The 15883-nt window shown below is 38.2% G+C and overlaps 1 protein-coding gene across 2 annotated transcripts in view; it reads right to left on the reverse strand.

Moving 5' to 3' along the window:
- Positions 1-646: 646 nt before the first annotated feature.
- SYNE1 (spectrin repeat containing nuclear envelope protein 1) overlaps positions 647-15883 on the reverse strand; it is a 621543-nt gene continuing 606306 nt past the window's right edge. For both annotated transcript variants that reach the window (XM_060240915.1, XM_060240910.1), the window contains 3 exons: positions 15212-15304; positions 11039-11097; positions 647-1525 (listed from right to left, as the gene is read on the reverse strand). In XM_060240915.1, coding sequence (XP_060096898.1) covers positions 1282-1525; positions 11039-11097; positions 15212-15304 — 396 coding nt within the window. In that variant the 3' untranslated portion in view covers positions 647-1281. The remainder of the gene's footprint in view (positions 1526-11038; positions 11098-15211; positions 15305-15883) is intronic.

The following is a 15883-nucleotide window of genomic DNA, read 5'->3' on the forward strand; positions in this document are numbered from 1 at the left end:
CCAGTTTTGACCGAGTAATGTTCAAAACAGCTGCACCTTAAGGTAGGGTTGCCAGTCCTGGACTGAGAAATACATGGAAAATTTGGGGGTATGAGAAAGTATACTGCCATAGAGCCCACCTTTCAAAGTGGCCATTTTCTCCTGGTGAAATGATCTCTGTTGCCTGGAGATCAGTTGGAATCCCAGATCCCCAGCCACCACCTGGAGCTTGGCATGTGGTACACAAACAGCTGGTGTGCATCTCTAAGTGCTGGAGGTAGGGCTCCCCATTCTCATGCCATATTCAGTGCTGTGTCCCAAAGGGCCTGCCACCTGTGGAAGCCTGTTCAATTAGGGCAGTTTTTAAAACAGAAAATTTCCTTAAACCCCAAAGATTATTGCAGCAATTCTTCAAAATGTACTTTCTTTCAGATATTTCTAAACAGATCATTATCCTGTTGGTTTTTGAACTGCAATGCCTGTAAGTGTATTAATGATCTGGTCTTCATGTCAGACTTTTTAAAAAGCGCATAGACAAATTATTCCATGGCTTCTGAAAGAAAATGTTGCAAACAAATTTTGGCAAACTGTACATATATGTATAAATAGTAATATATATTAAATATGTATAAATATGTATTTTCATACTTTTCATATATTCTGTGTATTTTTAATACTTAACGTTAATGATTTGTTCATAAAGCTTTTTTGAAACTCATTTATTACATCCATTACTTTTTTTAAAACTATAAAAGGCGCCATTCAGATTTACAGCTTGTACATCCAAAGCAAAAGATGAAACATCATGCCCCACCCCAATCCCCACACAAAAAGGGGGGTGGGAATAATACAATGCCTTACAAGCTCTTTACAGTTTATGTTACAATAGTTTCTAAAAGCTCTTTAACACAGTTTGGGTTTGTGTGTGCATGTATATATATACATTTTATATTCACACACAGTATAAATATCAATTTTCAAGTTAATGAAAGGTAGGGTAATGAATGAAGTCCTCCTTCAGTCTTATATCCTTTGCAACGCATAGTGTAGGGCACTGACTCAAAATGGCTGATTAATTCAGAGTGCTGGCTGAGACTGGGAGATACCAACACTTTTTCATAGACTTTTCAGTTGCAAAGGTGCAACCGGATGTTACTCACAATGCTTGAAACAATTTCATGCAGGTCCATTTTTAGTTTAGTGCCTGGTCAAGTAGAGGTCACAGTCAATGTAATAAAGGGCTACCACATGGGATGTCCCTGCATTTCAAATGTCCACTTCCCTGTCATCTTTTCAGCTGCTTCATAAAGGTGGTGGGCCATTAGTATATCTTAGCATGGGGTGAAAAGAGCGTGCAAAATTGTTGGCCGTGGCACAGCTGTAGTCTTCCTCTGTAATTGGCACAAGGCAGGCAAGACCAATGAGGAGCAGTAAGAGAAGCTGGAGAAGGAGACCTGCTCTGAGGACTCTGAGAAGGAAGCACTGGTGCTGCCGCCGAGCTGGCTGGCCCTCAGAAAGGGAGGAATCGGAGCCACCTCTTGTGGACCTGAGGAGAGAAGTCAATAGAGAAATCAACTAACGTTTTATTGTAAAGGATGTAATTTGATAAAGTTAATGGAATACCTGTTTAAATAGAAACATAACACCCATGTTTTAAAAGATTCTCAATATATTTCAAGTTAAAGAGGACATGTCCTGGTTACTGTAACAATTTGTTTTGAAATTGGAAGCTGAATTACTTACATGCTACCTTCACAACTCTAAAGACATCACATACTTTCATCATGTTCCATGATGATTTAAAGTAACCTTATTATTTTAAGAGTATGATCAATAACAAAAAATATTACTGGCTTTCAGGGGGATGGTTTTAAGACCAGGAGGCAAGGCTTGACCTAAATTCAATTTGTCAATAATTGAAACATTTTTTTTTCTTTTTAGTAAAATAGCCCAGTTATTTCTGCATCATGTTGTGAGCATAATATGCTACTTCTAATTAGAAGGATTTTGAACATCCATATACTATAGTACAGAGAGCATAGTTTCCTTTTGCACTGAATCAGCAATTAAAATCAGTTAGTGAGCTGTAGATAGACTCTTATGTGGTATAATTTACAATTACAAAATGAGAATTCAGCAAAAAGTAACAAAGAACTTCAGACTCACTTGTCTTGAGAAGAACGTTTGATTTTATAGCCAGGAAATATTATCTAACCTTGTACTTCGTGATTAACTGAAGTAATGATCTCTCTGATTGTGGTTGGTTGGAGGGAATACCATTCTGTTGATGCTGGATGATTTATAGACACGTATCTTCCCATTTCTCAAAAGTCTCAAGAACTCCAGGAAGTTCTTTTGGCTATGTTTAGTTGACTAATGTGGACTTGAATGTTCAAAGCTATTAAATTATTAACTACTTTATAAGATAGGGCTGTCAAGAAATTAAAGATCAAAAAGGAAACCTTGCAGATTATTTACAGGCATATCATTGGAAGTAGGCTAGAAAGCTGTTTAGTCTGGTATTAAGACCTTGTACTATGAATGTATTGAAATGATATGGCACATTTAACAGCATCAGAGCATTCTATATTAAAGTTCAATTAGACCCATCCCTTCACTGTCTGACAATGCGAACACGAGGACTTAATGGGCTGAGAGACAGAAAGAACAGCCAGCACTGGCTGTTCAATTGTCATCTTAGTCCATACAACTTCTATCACTGACATAATTATTTCCTCACATGATTTACTCCTTGGGCTTGGGGAGATTATGAAAAGCAAGTGAACATGCCTGCTAAATCCCACCCTCTGCTGCAGCCAGCCTTCGCATATTGGAGGTGATGTTTGCACAAGAAATTATATGGGCATAAAGGCAAAAGTGTGTAAGGTGTGAACATGTTATTTGCACCTATGAAAAATGGAGCTGATTGCACAGGCATAGCTTATACATACTGGTGTGCATGTATCCTGTGCAGATGTTACTTCCAGTAAGTAGGGGTCAAGTGTTGTCTGGGGATGAAACCATAATGAAAATTACATAATTGTAGAATCCTCTAAAATATTTTGTTTGCTCATAAACTTCTAAAATATACATCAGGTTCCTGGAAAACAATTTTCATGCTGTCCAGTATTTGTATTATTTCTTTAGACATTTATATAACTCTTTTCTCCCTGCAGGGACCAAGAATGGTTTACCCTCCTTCACTTTATCCTTACAACAACAGCCCTATGAGGTAGGTTAGGTTGAGAATGACTGTCCCAAGGTCATTCAGCTAGCTTCCATAGCAGAGCAGAAATTTGAACATGAGTCTCCTGGATCCTACTCTGACACTTCAACCACTCTGCCACATTTGCTAAAAATATATATTCCTAGGGACTCCCAAATTCAAATCATGGTCATAACCCTCACTGGGTGACTTTGGGCCAGTCATAACTTCTTAGCCTTGCCTACCTTATTGAGTTGTTGTGAGGAGTATGCCATGTGAGCTTCTTGTAGGAAAGATGCTAAGGCTTCATGGTAGAGTATCAACTTTGAATGCAGAAGGTTGCAGGTTCAATCCCTGCTATCTTCAGTAAAAAGGACTGGGTAGTTGGTGATGTAAGGACCTCTGTATGAAACCCTGGAAAGCTTCTGTCAGTTAGAATAGACATTACTGGTTTAGATGACCTCTGGCTCACTGTTAGATTCACATGTGTGATGGAATACAGTTTATTACTATTACTGTTAATATAGACTATTGAACAGTGCTGGGAATTGCTTTTCATGATTGATGTCTCACAGATTTTTGAAGGAAGCAACTAGCATAACATCAAGGTCTGAAGAACACCAGCTGCTCCAGATTCACCTTCTTTTGAGCCTCTGTCACAGGCAGTTATGCATCAGCCACAAGGAATTGGTTTTTGCTCTTTGGCTTGTACTGCCTTACTTGACCTTGCTGAGTTCAGGATTTGTCTATATTTAGTTTTTGTTTTAGCTATTTTCTTTTCTTGTGTTTTATAAAATAGTCATTAGGTGGTTAACAAGAATACCATTCTTCATGATTTTGTAGGGTTGCCAAGTCCAATTCAAGAAATATCTGGGGACTTTGGGGGTGGAGCCAGGAGACATTGCGGGCAGAGCCAGGAGCAAGGGTGTGATAAGCATCATTGAACTCCAAGGCAGTTCTGGCCATCACATTTAAAGGGATAGCACACCTTTTAGAATGCCTTCCTTCCATAGAAAATAATGAAGGATAGGGGCACCTTTTTGGGGGGCTCATAGAATTGGACCCCCTGGTCCAATCCTTTTGAAACTTGGGAGGTATTTTTGGGAGAGGCACTAGATGCTATATGGAAAATTTGGCACCTCTACCTCAAAAAACAGCCCCCCCAGAGCCCCTGACACCCGCGGATCAATTCCCCATCATTCCCTATGGGAATCGTTCCTGGAGGTGCATAATGGCTGTGGGGGTGGAGCTTCCCCCCGCCGGCCAGCTGGCTGGGGGAGGGGGGAAGCCTGTAAGCCCGCTGGGACCTGGGGATTGGGAAGCCTATTATTTTGTCTTATTTTTCTTGTTTTGCTTTGATGGATTTTAACATCTGACTGACTTATCCAAGTGACTCTTGTCTTTATATGGATAGTACTTCTCTCATTAAAACTACTGATTGGAGAGAAACAAGCAGTAGATTTTCTGTCAATAGGCAGCAATCCTATTAGGTCCAGTGGTATTTACTTCTAAATAAACATACCTAGACTGTGATTTTTTAATCCATAATAAGTAGTTAGATGACACTGGTGTTCACTTACTTTTTAAAATTAATACCCTGTCTTTGTATTTAAATGGAATTTAAGTGCATGAATACAAATGAGCAGGGCTTTTGTTGGGCAGCAATGCACAGGCACGCAGTTCTGGCTGGCTTAATGTAAAGGGGTGTGGCTTAATATGCAAATAGGTTCTGCTGGGCTTTTTCTACAAAAAAAGCCCTGTGTGAAACAATGGTGATATCACAGGCTGTGGCCTAAAATGCGAATGAGTTCCTGATGTTTTTTTTCTACAAAAAAGCCCTGTGTGAAACAATGGTGATATCACAGGGTGTGGCCTAATATGCAAATGAGTTCCTGCTGTTTTTTTCCTACAAAAAAGCCCTGCAAATGAGTAGCAACCAGCCAAAGCTGTCAATGTCCCTCTGCTTCAGAGTGTCAAGCCACTGGAACACTTTGAACAGGGATGGGCAGCCGAATGGAAAGAGCCTTGCTGTTGCTTCCTTTCCCACAAAATAGCAGGCCATTGATGCACTACAAGAGGGATGGGCCAGGTGACTCTTGGTGAGATTTCTAACTTTTTAAAACTCCCCTGGAGTTATTCGTCTTCAGCTTCTACTCTTCCTGCTGGACAGGGATAACTTTTGGTTGTTCATCTTCTTGATTATGTTAATTCTCTCTTTCCACCTTGTATGTTTCAGTCTGATATTTGTCTACACCTAAACCCTCTGGGATTTCTTCTCAGTTACCTCCTTTAGTTTCTCTGGCTATTGTTAAATTTTTTCTTTAACAAGGAGAAAGTTAGTTTTTATTTTGGCTATTTTACATTTTAAACCTTCACTTAGTTACTTTTTTTGGCTTTGAAGTTGCTTTAAAGTTTGTAATGATTTTTTAAAATCCTTGATTGTTCCGTTTTGGCTCATTACTGTCTTTTTTCTCGACTGCATGACTGTCCTGTTTTTATTTGGCTTTTTAAAAAGTTATTCTCCTCTTTTTGATCTTTATCAATCTCATTTCCATTGTTATCATTCAACAGACTGCATTATTTTAAGTAATTTTTTCCTGTCCAAACCCAGCAGTGCCAGTGCTCTGCTCTTTGTCTTCATTTATCCCAAGATTTTTATACTATTTGATGAGTCTCTTCTTCTTTCTTCTACATATTATCTTGGTGTATCTTTATTATCTTTCTATAATCTCTTTTAGCATTTCTGTTCAATCTTCTCTAGGCTTCTATATTAAGTCCTTTGCTTTGTTCTTAATCCTTTAAGTTTTTTTTTTTAAATTTGAATGCTCTTCTGTCACACCACTTGCCTATTTGAGGGGCATGTCCAATTAATAGTTATTTTCTTTTGTGTAAAGAAAGTTTCAGTACTCATCTGTTCTTCAGTTTTAAATTATAATATAATATAATTTAATATAATATTGTTTTATTGTCTATATGAGAATATAGGCAGGTCACTTTTTACTAGTGTGTTCTGCAAAGTGCCTAGTTTTGTAGGTGCTCAACAAATAATAAATGTTATTATTTATTTAATGCTAGAGCTGCAAAGTTCTTGGCAAATTGTCTTCAGCTAATTAACATTAACCATAGGTTACAGAAGCCAACATTTCCTAGATCAATTTAAACATTTCACAAAGCTCAGATCCCTATATTGCATAAACTAGATCATGCCAGACTATAGGAAACTAAAAATAGATCACTGGAAGGAGCGAAGAATAATATGAATGTAGGACAAATATTTAAAACAGTAAGTATTTCAATTAAAAGGCAAGCCCACCCTAAAATTGTGTAAGAAAATCCACCTTGTGGCCCTGGGTGTTGTTTCATCCAAGACCATTATGGCCGTGCACACCCTACATCATTATCTACAGGAAGTGATTATTACCAGCTGTCAACAATATAATTAGGAGGGAAGTGGTCTAGATATAACTGGAATAGAGTACAGTTGTACAGGTATGGTTTTCAATGATGTAAGAGTGGTCTTCAAATTATGCTCATATATTTTGCGTTTCTAGGGAACAAATTTCAGAAGCTTCAGTTCTAATGTATAGGTTCTGTAATTTTTTGTATTAGGTCAGAAGCATTTATGGATGGCTATATCAGTAATTATTGTATTCTTGTATTGGGTTCCAAGGGTGTGAGGGTGGAGGTGATGATTTCTGATTAGGTCAAATAGTAATAAAGATACAGCCTGAGGATTTTGAGCTAAGTAACGAACTGTTGCAGAGGCCATGCTCCACTGACAAACGCATTCCTCTGATGAGAGGCACATGCTGCTTATTCCAAGATGCTAAGTATAAAGCGCCTAGTGCTGGAGATATGTAATTTGTAACAGTGCAGCACCTCCACAACAGACAACATGCTGCTGAAATGAAAGAAAGGAAAAACAACAGGGCCTATATATCTTTGAGAGAGATACAAATATGAAGGAATACTTTAGCAGTAGACTTGATAATCTGATCTGATTTTAAGTGCAGCTAGTTGTTTCAATTAAGTTTTAAAATATGTCTCTTGTAATAGAATAGTCTTGTGCACAAGGATCCTAAGCTCTGTAACAAACTTCTGTTTTATTTGCAAAAGCAGCAGCAATGTAGCAGAGAAGCAAAATTACCATGTGGCTTATCAAGGAAAACAAAAAAGTCAGTGTGTATCTTATTCTTTTTAACTTCATTTTTCCAGGCTGTAAGAACTGTATTAGTTTTGCCTATCACAGATCTCCCTTTGGTAGCAGCTTAATCTGGTATATATTAATATCCACATTTTGCACATGGCTGAATCAAGTCACAGCTAGCATTTGGTTGTACAAAGTGGTTTCCTAATCACAACTCCTTGTCTTGACCACATATCTATTGCATCTTTTTACTCTGTGGAAGCCAACACAGTCCTTCAAATCTGGTTACCATTTGAAATGAGAAGTGCCATAAAATAACATGGTACTTGATTAATAGTTTCTGAAACAACAGATTGGATCACTGGTGCCTAGACTAAAATAGAAGTCTTTAAGGAAGATGATTGTGTAAACATATCTGAGCACAACCAGTTACCCTTGCATTTTTATCACTTAAAATATCTATCCAGACTCATTCTTTGGGTGCAACCCATGTGATAACATCCAAGAAGGGTTCTACAATGGTTGGTTATGGCAACAAAAAGTTCTGTGCTCCACATGGCTCCATCCATCAACTCATTTGTACATTTTCAATGCTGATTGCTCATGACATAGGGCACAGTGCATCCTTCTATGCAAAGAAATACTTTGTTCTTATTTAATCCTTCCAAAATCCAATTGCTTGAGGTGGGTAACAGTATATTAAAGTATACAGAAAGCAACCTTACTTGCTGCCATTGTGTGGGATGCTGGGAACAGAGCTACATAAATGCATTGCATCCTATCAGTATTGTTGCTTTGGGCTGCCAACAGCAGGACTATGAGAGAAATCCAGGGTCTATAGCAAGGGCTGGACAGAAAGCTGCATGTGGTTTGGGAGTACTTGCACCTTGCTTTGAGAAAGAATCTCGCCAAAGATATATCTTCTTTAGAGAGGAACAGGATGCTTTTAAGTTCATAAAAAAAGACCCTGCTGTTCATTTAACTTGCCAGAGCAAAATTTTGTAGCTTGAACAACTTGGCTCCCTGCTATATACTCAGTTTACCATGGTTAGCTGATCCAGTACAAGATCAAACACAAGGTACTGAGATCAGAGGCCTGTCAGAGTAGTAAAGAACACTGTGATGGCTTGTACTCCTTTTACCAGTTAAAACCACATTACACATCAGCTATACCGTGTCTGGCTTGCGTGCTTGATTAACTTCCCTATTCAGTAAAAATGCATTTGTTTTCCATGCTTGTCTGAATGACAAATTTATTATTGTGTTACACAATTAAGAGATATGTTAATAAACAGTATTGGAGAAAGTGGATCTTAGAGGTGCACCACAGATGCCATAGTTCATACATGGGAAGGTCATAAAGCTGCAAAGTCCTACTAAAGTGCATGCCGGCTCACTAGATAACATTTGCAATATCAAAATCTTCCAAGAGGACATATCTGCACTTGCAAAAAGAGAAGGAAGAGGAGAGATGGTGGACACAGAAAGCCCCATGTTCCAAACTGCAGATGTCTCAATATTTCCATGTCCATTTCATTCCCTGGGTAATTCAGAAAGACCACACAGTTGGTTGTTCTTTCTTTTCTTTCTTTTAATCATGCCCAATCTAATACTGGTTGAAAGCACAATATTTATTATCACTTGCTTTTTAACAAAACAAGAGGCAACTGAAAAATGTTCCTACTACTTTCTACTTCTTAATACTTTCTGATACTGCTTTATGCTCCACCAAATTATTGGGTGAATAAAGAATTTGAGCAGACTTTGGAGGATGGTGGAAGACAGGAGGGCCTGACGTGACTTTGTCCATGGGGTCGCAAAGAGTCGGACTTTGACTGTGCGACTGAACAACAACAACAAAAAAGAATCCACAGGAGATGCATAAATGTATTCCATTGGTGTAAATGCCCAATGGATTTTCAGAGGGCGTCTTTCAGAATTTATAATCATCTTTTTGTGTGAAGGGAATAGCAGAAATAGTTGAGATTCATGAAAAATACTGGTGAGGGTGGGATAGAAGAATAGTAAAAGCGCAGACACCCATTTGTGTGTGTTTTAATCAAAGTTACCAACACATTTTTTCCTACTTTATTCTTTAGTTTTGCTTTTTATATATAACTGAAATTAATTTTGCATTAGATACCACATCCTGTGCTCCACAATGCAACAACAGCCAAGCAGTTTTTCCAAATACATTCATTTGCTACCCTTTTTTGCCTTTTAACAAATTGATTTTGACATTTCCAAGTAGATGGAACTTTTTTTGGGGGGAAGGAGGAAAGCACTTTTCCTATCCCAATCACTTGTTACTTGACAGCAAAGTGGTACAATTCTAAAGGCACACACTGTGCATGGGTGTGAAATTTCAAGGCATTCTAAACAGCACATGACAATGAGGTAGACAACTGAACTTATTGCTCCCTTCCCCTTTTTTACTTCACATGACAAAAATCTGAAGGAATGGGCATCAAGTGCAGAATGTGTGATTTATTGTCTGAATGCCTTATTTACTATATAAAATATGTCAAGCTTTTCATCTTTAAAATGTATTACATTGGGCTCAAAAGGATCAAAATAAAATAAAGCCCGATCCAGCAAATGGTAGGCATGCCCAAGTCTCATTAAATAAACAGGCCTTCAGCAGTTAACTACACATTTTAGCTCAGACTTCCACAAGACCAAAACCTTTGTAATTTTTATTTGATTGCACTGACACTAGGAAGTCTTTTGCAAAGATTATATCAACAGTATGAAAGCTGCACTTTTCAGAGTTTGTTGCTCTCTCTATTTTAGATTCCCGCTGTAAAAATCAAATGTTGACCCTGCAACAAGACCTAGGATATGAATGTGTGTCTATATTCTGGGGCTGTCTGTTACTTCTGCATAGGGCCTGGCAGGAAGGAAAAGGTCAAGGACACAATGAATTGATTGGTAAAAGAAGACATAAACACACACACATCAAATCACACTGACAGCAGAAACATTGTTAGCTGCAGGGAAGACAGGTTGCTGGACACAAGGTGGAAGTTGAAAGCCATAGCTGTTAAGTCTGCTCTTGAGTGGGGTGTGTTGATCTCCAAGTGACCAGTGTACGTAAGCACCTAGCTGAGTTAAGACTCTGGTTAGTATGTTGTAACTGCAATGGAACTGTGTCAATAGAGAAAAGGTATATTGTTGCTAAATCCTCAGTTGAAATGTTTCCGGTTTAGGGTTATCCCTGGAATCATGAAATTTAAAAACCCACAAACTGAACAAAGCATTGCAAAATTAAACTTCAAAGGGAAAAGGGATGTTAGTGGTTTGATCCAGATCTGTGGGTTTTGTGAATTCTGATAGACTGTATTGGTGTAACACCTGCCATAATTTAATATCTAGAAACAAAGAGGATGATAAAAGCCTTTGCCACAGACTGAAGAGCAGCTGAAAACAGGATCTTAATGGAAATACCATGAATGCACTGATAACATCCATGTGGTCAAATGCCTTTAAATGTAAATTCAGAAGCAAACAAGAATTATCAACACCTTTATTTGTACAAATATCTTTTCTTGCATAAATTAATTTTTGCAGGAAATTGTCTCTACTAACAGCTTAATGTAAATCTTTCTGGAAGGATAAATGTGGACAGTTTTATCCCCTGGCTGGGCAGTTTCCATCATCCTCTTGGAATTCTAGAACAGAGTGCAGAAACCAGGAGAATAAGGTACCTGCTATGTGGACTGCTGACAGAGGGTCCAGGCTGTGATACACTACATTTGCCTCGTGGCTGTTTGCAATGAACAGGGGTAAAGAAAGAAGAATGTTCAGTCCAGGCAAATAAAGACAAGCTACTGATGAAAATAAATTAAAAAGAGCAGCAAAGGAAACACAAAATCAAATGAAGTAGCTAATTCCCACAAATCAAGGAAACTGGCTTTTCTGATACAAGCTGAATGTGAAATTAATTGGAACATTCAAGATGAATTTTAAAATGACACTTTTAGTCAATAAAACAAAACACAGAAAGTGCAATGCATTTAACAAAACCTTATGAAAAACATCTTATGCAACTGGTAGGATAAATGCATGTTTATCTAAAAGACAAGTTTAAAAAAATTATGCTATTTTTTTTTTAAAACCCTTCTATTATTGGTATTGCACTATTTCTCAGTCTAACCTACTTAACAGGATTATTGTGAGGATAAGATGAAATGAAGTCTGAGGGCAGGATGATGATGATAATAATAATATCCTAACAGTGGCATGCTTCTCATTATTAATGTATCCTTGGATCAATCTACTAATCAAAGGAGACATGCAGAAGATGGGTAAAATAATTTCTGTGTGTGGAAGCTGGTCAGTGCTACAGGCACACATAGCACAGGTTAACAACATAACAGAGATAATGCCCGTATCACAGTCAGAACCTCCAGATGGTTACTGGAAGAACTGCGGAAATGATCCCTATGACACAGGCAGTCTGTATGATAGATCATGCTAATACTTATGTCCAAAGTAGGGGCTACAGTCACGTGGATGTAATTTAAGGTGACTCACACAAGGCTGTCATTACGGCAGCTGTTCAGATATAATGACAAAGCATGGTTTGCTTGCTATGGGAATGAGTGTGAGAATCTCCAGTGTCATACTTCTCTCCCTCCATGCTAGTCGATGAAAGACTTCCAGATTAATGGAGTAGCATAGTTTTTCATTACATCCCAATCTGGTTTGCAATCTTCTTTACACACTGGGATCCAAGATCAAGCAATGATAAAGTATGCTGTAGTCTGTCATAAGTGGCTGCATATGAGGACAAAATGGAGAGTAAAGGCATGAAGATTTCACAGGCTTGTTTATTTAAAGCTCACTCTCTGGTTTGGCTCTAATGTCTAAGTTATGAATATGTAGACCTTCCCTTAGTCTTAACTACATGACAAAATTTATCATTAGTTCATTTTATAACAGTAGTAACAAAGAACTATTGTTTTTGTTATTACTTCAGTTTTGTTTAGTGCCAATTATATGGCTGGGATTGAGAAACTAGCTGAAGAGAAATATCTGCTAAATTAAAGAGTTTAGGTTAATGTGGCCTTAAGAACCGTACATCTCATTGTTCTATCAGGATGGGAAATGATAAAAACAATAATGTATACCAACAAAAGAATATTACATTAGAGATGACAAACACAGATTTAAACATTAAGATGGAATTTATTCTACCTATAATTTAGTGACTACTTGAAGCTTTCTATAATAAATCACTTTTTTTCTTCTAAAGTTCATCAGCCATATTTATGGTGTCATGACACACATTAGTAAGCATGTCTAATGCTAAAAAGGAAAATAATAACCCAAGAAACAAAACTGTAATAATTTATGTTGATCTCTTCTCTTGAAAAGCCAGTGTTCCTTTACATTCTCAAACTAGGATCTAAAGGAAACTAGTGAATGTAGTAAAATCAATTCCAAGAGGCTGTAAAGGTCTTAAGCACAGAACTTAGATGTTTTATAAGAATGCAAATGAAAGCTGACAGTTTTCTAAAAGCTAAGGAAAGCTGAACCATAATTAAATTAAAACAAATGAAAAAGGAATGAAAACCCAGTTCTGAACAGGGCTCAAAGTGAGGAGCAGCATACTGTGTGGCATACTGACTGGCCTGTATTATATTCTAGTACAGTGGTCTCCAACTTTTTTAGTCCCAGGACATGCCTTTTTAACTTGTAGGTGGCAGCTAGGGCTCTCTGAGTGACAAGGCTGTGACATCAGAGTCACATGATAGGAAAAAGAGGAGCCAGAGTATCAGCCCCTGCTGAACAAGGATCCTCACCATTGCTAGAACTTTACCTGACCATTCTGTTCTTCCTGGCAGACAGCCGGGGGAATATTGCCCATGATCTCTATGCATGTGCCTTTTCTTTCAAAAAGCAACAGAAATGTCAGCTCTTTAGGGGTTCATATCCCACAGTAGAGTCCTGACCACTGTTATTTAGTAGTGCAACAAAGATGACACATGGCAGCAGTGCTAGACAAAAGAGAAGAAATTTGGAGGGGGTGGGGACTGGAGAACTATTGCTATCAAAAGTATAATGTATGAATATTTTGCTCTTCCTCATGAAAACTAAACTGCCTCTGTCAGCAGGTAGTGTGTTATATTTGTATACTAAGAAATTGTTCCTCTGCCAAACAACTTGTTTTCTCAGTCTAAGACACCAGCTGTCTTAGACTGTGAACTGAGAAAATAAGTTGTTTTCATTGCTGCAAAGCAGAGACATTTTACCCTGAGGAAGTTCAGTGCAACTCAAAATGTGCACTTATTGAACTTTTAGAGAAATAATGAGATTGTTTTTTCCTCCTCACCCAGGACATTTTCCCTTTCTTCTTGATATGCAGAAGCAGTGGCAGACTGGGTCTAAGAACAATGGTTGCCAGGAGACATAGGGGGACCACCCACAACTATAAGGCTATCATTTAATTTTTATAAGAAATAAATAGAATTTTCAAACAATGCATAAATGGGGAAAAGGTACAATTAAAACATTTGTGAAATAAATGCATATATATATATATTATAGTAATTGCAGTGAAGATATATTGCACATATTATTGATAGTATGTGGTAGATAAGGTAAAAAAAAAAGATAAAGGTGCAAGCACCAGTCGTTTCCGACTCTGGGGTGACGTAGCATCATGACGTTTTCATGGCAGACTTTTACGGGGTGGTTTGCCATTGCCTTCCACAGTCTTTTACACTTCCCCCCCACCAAGCTGGGTACTCATTTTACCAACCTTGGAAGGATGGAAGGCTGAGTCAACCTGAGCCGGCAACCTGAAACCAGCTTTCGCTGGGATCGAACTCAGGTCTTGAGCAGAGAGTTCAGACTGCAGTACTGCAGCTTTACCACTCTGCACTATGGGGCTCTTTGATACTAAATGTAAATACTGATTGCTATTTTCTCCAGGGGAGCTCATCTCTCTGCCAGCTGGAGATCAGTTGTAAAAGTGAGAGATATGCAGGCCCCACCTGGAGGCTGCCAACCTAAATACAATGTAAATTTTAGTTGCATTACGGTAGTAATATTGGAATGTCTATTATATTTTCAAGCTACTAAAAGGTCATTAACATTTTTAACATATTGTCTAAAGTTTAAGGGGGCTCACTTCATCAGGGGCCCACTTGCCATTGGGTAAACTGACAGCCCTGGCCAGTCCGACACTGTTCAGAAGCACATCTATCATGTGTCCAGATTAGGCAGTGTTGCTATTATGTTGCCCTGTTGCATTCAGCCTCCTTAAGCCTTCGCATGGTGCCCCTGTTGTGTGGGAGGCCCCTTCTGTTAGTGCACTGCATGACAATCAGCAGCTTACTTGCAGTTTTGGCAATTTCCATGCCATACAAACAGTACTCTCACAGGGCTCCGTTTCAAATAGCCACACAAGCAGCTGAGTGTATGTAGGAATCAGTCCTAAGAAACTGCACCCTCAAATCTTATTATCATCCAGGTTTATCCGTTACATCAATAATTTTGTTAAATGAGATGAAGCACCCTACCAAAGAGAGTAGAATGACTGGTTGTAACATTCTGGAACAAAACCAAATTTGCTATGTTTCTTTCCCTGGAATATAATACAGTACAGACAGCACATCATATCATGATATGTTTGCCACACTTTGAGACCTGTGTTTTAAGTATATATACATATATATAGCATTTTATTATTTGGATTTCATGCAGGGAAAGAGATGCAGAAGGATTTGGGAAGCAGCATTTTTGGAGGGAAAATTCTTCTGGGTTTGTGCCTTTTTCTTGCCAATGAGGACACAGTGTAGACCTCTCACCTGGCTACAACTACCTGGTGCTACAACCCAAGAGCTGGCAGAAGGTGTCTGGTATGACATTACCGTTCTCTGTCTGCTTGGAGTACTCCTTCCAGATACTGGACTGAGAGATCCTGAAGTGTCCAGCTCATCTGCTGATGACCAGGAGGACAGGTCCTAAGATTTACAATCAATGAAGTTTAGAAAGAGCACAAAACTATCTTATAAGTAACAACATGTTCATAAAAATAGGGAAGAAGACAAAAAGTGAACTTTAACTACAAAGTTTGGAATCATTTGCTACAGGTTATACAACATAGCTGGTGAAGACATGCATGCAGAAATTCTAACTTGCTTTGGTCAGGGAAGTGTTATTTCTGGCAAAATCAAGATTAAGGAAACAGTTGCTCTTTATTGGTTTTAAAAGCTAAGAGGTGTTGTGTACTGAATAAAAATATCCCACTGGAATTGCAGATATTATTTCTGCACATACAACTATACCAGACAGACTGAAAAATAATTGCATTCTTTGTAGAGTACTGCACAGTTTTTAGGAAAAACTGAAGGTCAGTGGCTGCATGCAATAGCAAGCCACAATTTTTAAACTCTACTTTCAAGAACTCATGCAGATGTGTGGTAATTTTCTTCACATGTCAGATACTGGTTAAGGATTCAATGGCTATAGGTACAAACAAAAAACATTTTGCCAAAAATATTCATGTTTAGACTGCAGCAAAATATACTTTCAAAGGATTG

Source organism: Heteronotia binoei, chromosome 1 (assembly GCF_032191835.1).
Source record: "Heteronotia binoei isolate CCM8104 ecotype False Entrance Well chromosome 1, APGP_CSIRO_Hbin_v1, whole genome shotgun sequence".
NCBI lineage: Eukaryota > Metazoa > Chordata > Lepidosauria > Squamata > Gekkonidae > Heteronotia > Heteronotia binoei.